Raw genomic sequence first — 5742 nt, 5'->3', positions numbered from 1 at the left:
TTTTTTGTCCGGGTAAAGATTTATCATTTCATAATTTGTATGTTTTGCTAATGCAGAATTCAAACAAACCGTTGAAAGCATTCAACCTCTATCAACAGTTAAGGTTTTCACTTTCATGTTCCCAGAGCGGTCTGTGCTCTCGAGTCTGTGAAGCTCCCATTTTCATAAAAATGTTCTCGTCTCTAGGCTTCCTGAAGCCTTTATCTAATGCACATTTCCTTTAGTCAAACCTGAAGGCAGCACTGCATGAACGTCGGGAGCTCCGTGTTAGCCCTTTGCTAACGGTCTTTGTTGTTGTGTGTTGCAGGAGTGTGTGGCTGCTGCGGGCCGCTCAGGCCGAGGTACAAACGCCTGGTGGACAACATCTTCCCCGAGGACCCCAAGGTAAGTCACTGCAAGCCGTCATGCTATAATCCATCATGTGTTTGTCGAGAATGGTCATTAATTTTTGTAAAGTTGTTGTCAATTGTTTTTACTTAGCTTGGGAAGAAAGCCTTCTCTTACTTCGCTCCATGATCTTGGAATAACTTCAAAACTTGCTCCATCTAAATGATCTAGTCCCATTAAATGAATTTAAGGCCATGTTAAAATGCCGTGTAACTCAAAAATGCAGCTCCCACATGTGACCTGTTCCTTTCCTCTATGTGGGATGTTGGCTCTGCTGTATTTCTGTTTTTATTGTAGCTGGTGTGCCTTCTTGGCCAGGTCTCCCGCGAAAAACAGATTTCAATCTTGAGGGACTTCGTGGTTAAATAAAGGTTAAATAAATTAAATTTTTTTTTTTTTTTTAAAGACATTTTAGGTGTTGGGAAATTCTAGTTTCACGTTTGTCGGGTTTGAATGTTTTCTAAGCATTTTGAGGGCACAGCTCTGTACAATTTGTGCAATCACATGTACTGTAAAAGTTTCAAATTAATTTAATTTATAAAGCACTCTAAAAGCATACAGGGCTGCACCAAAGTGCTTCTTAAAGACAAAAAGCATATGTATACAAGCATAAACACACAGATGTGCATGTATACATAGATGTATGAATGGGAAATATATCAATATAAATCAATAATGTGATATTAGACTAGATATTGTCTCTTTTGTATATCCTAATAAGACATAAGTGGTTTCTTTTTTATATATATATTTCTGATTTGTGTTACCTTGTGAAAAAGACACGTAAAAGTGAAGACAGGAAAAGAAAACTGTAGAAAAAAAAGTCTTGTACATCATTCGGGGGCATGCGGCGGCCCCAGTGCGGGCTGTTAGCGGCCTATTAACACCGTGATTGGTGCCCAGTTGTTACCCCAGTGATTGCCGTGCAGACCCAGTGACACCTCCGCCACCGGAGAGCTTCCCAGCCACAACACAGACGTAATTAAAGGACCACGGAGCCACACGGAAGCTTCCAGACTTTGATCAATCTGGTTATTAAATGTGACACGGCTTTGATAACAGGACCATGGCGAGTTATTATCACCCGTTTGATTCCTCGACCCCTTGTGAATTAATAGGCTTAAGCGTTTGTGTTTGTCCTACACACAAGGGAGCTTGTCCCCCCCCCCCCCCCTCCCATATCTTCTCAAGGGCCTTTGGTGTGGGCAAACAGTTGCAGTGGGAAATGGAAATGCTTCAACGGTCGAGGCCAGGTGAATTTAATTATGGATTGCCAAGGGGATGAAAACCCTCGGGGGCCTAGTTACGCTCCAATTAACTCCCTGCTCTCTGTGTATGACACCTGGCGTAAATATATTTATATAAGCTGTCTGCTGTCCTATACGGTGTAGTCTCGCATTGCCAGACCTGTCTCCACAGCGTTGGGGAGTAAGGTCTGGCTACAGCATAGGTGCTTTCTGGGATAAAAGGTTTCTTTGAACCAATCACAGTCTCGAGCTTCGGACCTTTGTAGACCCTTTTCAGTTGTTGTGCTTCAAGTCAGAGTTTGCGAACTTGTCTGTTAGTGACAGAGGACAAACAATTACAGTTTGAAAGGGCTTGAAACAAGTTTTATATTCTGTGTTGCCGATGCTACGCACCCGTAACCCCGCCAAGGAAAGGGTTACCAGAAATGCAGTTGTGGCCAATCAGGGGAGGTTGTGCCAGACTCCCGCCTTTGGCTGAGTCTCTTATTTGTGATCTGTCTGAGGGAGAGCAGGAGACGGTTGTGAAGTTTTGACGTTGGTAAATTCATGCTGCACATTAGGATCCAAATTGAAAAGCAAACAACTCAAATTGAACCCTAGAAATCTAGAGGCACCCAGGGTCAGTCTAGAAACTCTCCGTTGGCCTGGAAGCTGGAAAAACCAAATTGTGGTCAGGCCAATCACATTGTTGCGACAGTTCTGCGTGAATTCCCTGCTCCTTGAAAACAAAGAAGATGGCTGTCGCTGCTGGAGGACAGCGGTCTGTCCAATCGGCTTTGGCCGCGACTCTGGAAGACTTGGCGTTAAGCTCTGAATTAATTCTTAAAGAAGGAAGATGTGAGATTTTAAAGTTGAATCTATCAACCAGGGTTGCTCTGGTTGGTTGTAGCGCTGTCCTATTGCGTGCAGAGGCAGTTTGAAAAACAACCGTTTATCCCGCCCCTCGGATTGAACCTAGCCAATGGGGAGTTCCCAAACCCAACATCTGGATATGGGTCTGGTTTGTCAGGCTACTATAAATCGTAAATGTTAGAACGTCACATTGGTTGTTATTACTGTGACTTCTAAAGTGTCAGGTTTAGTTCCATCACAGTGTTAATAGTGGCAATAAAACCATTAGCTGACGTTGTTGTTCAGTAGCTATCTCAGAGATGATCAGATAATAAAATTTAGCCGGGGGGCACTGTATCCGCTTCACATTCTCATTAGGGGCTGAGCCCCCCTAGAGGTCTGCCCCTGCTCTGGACACGACAACGGCGGCTCTGCTGAATAATCTTGGGTAGGAACTTGTTTAGGTAGAACACTCCAAAAAAGAAAAGGCCACATGCAACATACAATGTGTTTTGGACACACAATGTCTGCAATTCTTTTGTCATATTTGCATTAAAAATTACACACTGTACTAACAATGAATTGAATTACAAATAGTTGGCGATTATTTCCGTATCAACCTAATGGATTAGTCAACTACTCGTGTGACTCTGGACCGCCTTGTGCTTATCTTCAGGATGGCCTCAGTAAATCAGACATGGAGAAGCTGACCTTCTACGCTGTGTCGGCTCCAGAGAAACTGGACAGGATCGGAGCCTATCTGGCCGAGAGGCTGAGCCGAGACGTGGTGCGACACCGCTACGGGTAAGTTGATTATTTAATTTGGAGATTTCCTTTCACCCGAGAACCTGCATGCTTCTCCCAACTGGAAAAGTGTAGTCCATACGACATAGGCATGGGATTGGGACCGGTTTCAAGGTATCACGTGGTTTGAAAAAGGATGTCTTCCAAACGGCAAACATTTTCTACAAAAAGAGAATCGCCGTTGCAGCACGGCTGTCTTCTTAATTTTAATTTATTTTTATTTTTAAAGGTGCCTAACAGTGAATGGGTCCATGTAGAGTTACAGCAGAGGCAAAACATTTCTGTCATACTGTTAAGAAAACTACACTCGCTGCCAGTTTGGAGACAAATATGTCCCCCATGTATTTTCTAAAAGGAGACTGGCAGCCCCAAATCAATGCAGTGATTGTAACGTCAGCAATGGTGGTTAATTGGCCGTGGTTTTTATTCCCAGAAGCTAACAGGCGGAGAACAAACACCTCTCTCTCTCTCTCTCTCTCTCTCTCTCTCTCTCTCTCTCTCTCTCTCTCTCTCTCTCTCTCTCTCTCTCTCTCTCTCTCTCTCTCTCTCTCTCTCTCTCTCTCTCTCTCTCTCTCTCTCTCTCTCTCTCTCTCATTTACTCATTGTCTGTTTTTCTCGCTCATTATTCGCCTTCTTCTAAAATATTAGAAACACTTAAAGCTATAGTGCATAGTTCCTGTCGCCCCCATGAGGAATTCTCCGTAATGACAACAAAACTTTTGCCTTCCGTGATCACACCCCCCTCAAATAATTTCAACTTCGTCCTAGTTGCTGCTGACCTTTCGAAAGTGAAACCAATGAGATAACTGTCTTTACCTAGCAATGGGAAATAGCTTCCTTTCCACCCTTGATGATAATACCTGCGCTGCGCTTTTCCCTGCGCCCTACCTAGCGGATGCACAGAGAACCAATCGCTGATCATGTGTAGGCGGCTTAAGAAACCATTGATAACGTAGAGTCTGGATGGCCTGTGTGCAGGAATGTGGTGATAGCCATGGAGGCTCTGGACCAGCTGCTGATGGCCTGTCACTCCCAGAGCATCAAACCCTTCGTGGAGAGTTTCCTGCACATGGTGGCCAAGCTTCTGGAGTCCAGAGAGCCAGACCTGCAGGTCCTGGGGACCAACTCGGTAAGAGAAATAACCTTCAGTCTTACAGCAGAACAGTACAATGGTGGTAGGCCTGTAACAAATATTGCATCATTTTCGACTGACTGACTTTTTAAAGGTCCCATGACATGAAATTGTCACTTTATGAGGACTTTTAACTTTAATATGAGTTCCCTCAGCCTGCCTTTGCCCCCCCAGTGGATAGAAACGGCGAAAGGTGTAAACCAAGCCCTGGGTATCCTGCTCTGCCTTTGAGAAAATGAAAACTCAGATGGGCCGATCTGGAATCTCGCTCCTTATGAGGTCATGAGGGGCAAGGTTACCTCCCCTTTCTCTGCTTTGGCCGCTCAGAGAATTTGGCCCCCCCATGAGAGAAAGACGACATGGCTTTCAAACGAGCACAGTGGCAGTTGGTTCACGAGGGGAAGCAGGCGTTAAAATAACAATGAAATGCTGTGCTATTGACTTTAGACCAGGTTTTTGTTGGTCAATGGCGTGATCACTAACAGCTGCTTTGAGTAATCAATACGCCCAGAATGCACCTGAGCACAGCTCCCTGTAAGACCTGCACACCCATGGGTGCACAGATGGGAGCAGGTGCATTTGCTTTTTAAACCACGTGGACGTTAGATGGGGAATTGACAACTGCGTTGGTCTTAATCTAGGAAACACGCTATATACAAGATAGAGCCCTTAAAGCTAATTGCTTTTTTTTCTACGTACTGATTGGAGGTTAAAGGAATTGATTCCACACTTTAATTATAAAAATCATCTTCCCTTATAATATTTTGCATGAAGTGAAACCCTGAAGTCTGCATGACTTTTCCATCATTCTTAAATCAAGTGTTCAGACATAATTATACTCTTTGTTTTCTACTTATTAAACTCTTTGTCAAGACGTTATGTGCGGTGGACGGCCCTCCTCCGAGTTGGAGTAGGCGGGCTGCATAACAGCCTCCTTTCTAGTTATAATTAATTTGTTTATAATTCTCAAAGCGGTTTCTGTTGTGATTCTGTTTGTGTGCAGGTTGTTAATTTAAAAACGTCGCCTTCAAAAAGAGAAAACCCCATTTGCTTGTGAAGCCAAAGTAAAATGAGCATAAAGCAACCAAACACACATGCAAGAAACGGAACATGAAACTCATCCCTCAGCCGCAGCCCAGAGGTTGACGTCAGTGGTTAAATACCTAATTTAACTCGTACTCTGACAGTGGAAATGGCCCTTTACCCTTTCCATTATTATTATGATTAGCCTCTATGGAGCCGCCAGCAGAATGTCAGCCCCATTTCTCCTCCGCAGCCTTCTGAAGGTGAACCCAAAGTTTTTGTTTTCTTACCCCCCCCCCCCCCCCCCCCCCCCCCCCC

General features: G+C 44.3%; 1 protein-coding gene across 1 annotated transcript in view; it reads left to right on the top strand.

Annotated features, from left to right (window-relative positions):
- The first annotated feature begins 284 nt into the window (after positions 1-284).
- Positions 285-5742, top strand: part of LOC117953962 (protein EFR3 homolog A-like) — a 14390-nt gene continuing 8932 nt past the window's right edge. Inside the window, exons 1-3 of the mRNA XM_034887380.1 lie at positions 285-384; positions 3142-3269; positions 4248-4398. Of these exons, the coding sequence (XP_034743271.1) occupies positions 3163-3269; positions 4248-4398 (258 nt within the window). The 5' untranslated portion in view covers positions 285-384; positions 3142-3162. The remainder of the gene's footprint in view (positions 385-3141; positions 3270-4247; positions 4399-5742) is intronic.

The sequence above is a fragment of the Etheostoma cragini genome, chromosome 12 (genome assembly GCF_013103735.1).
Source record: "Etheostoma cragini isolate CJK2018 chromosome 12, CSU_Ecrag_1.0, whole genome shotgun sequence".
Lineage (NCBI taxonomy): Eukaryota > Metazoa > Chordata > Actinopteri > Perciformes > Percidae > Etheostoma > Etheostoma cragini.
The sequence above is the reverse complement of the archived record's forward strand: the minus strand, read 5'-3'. Positions and strand labels throughout refer to the sequence as shown.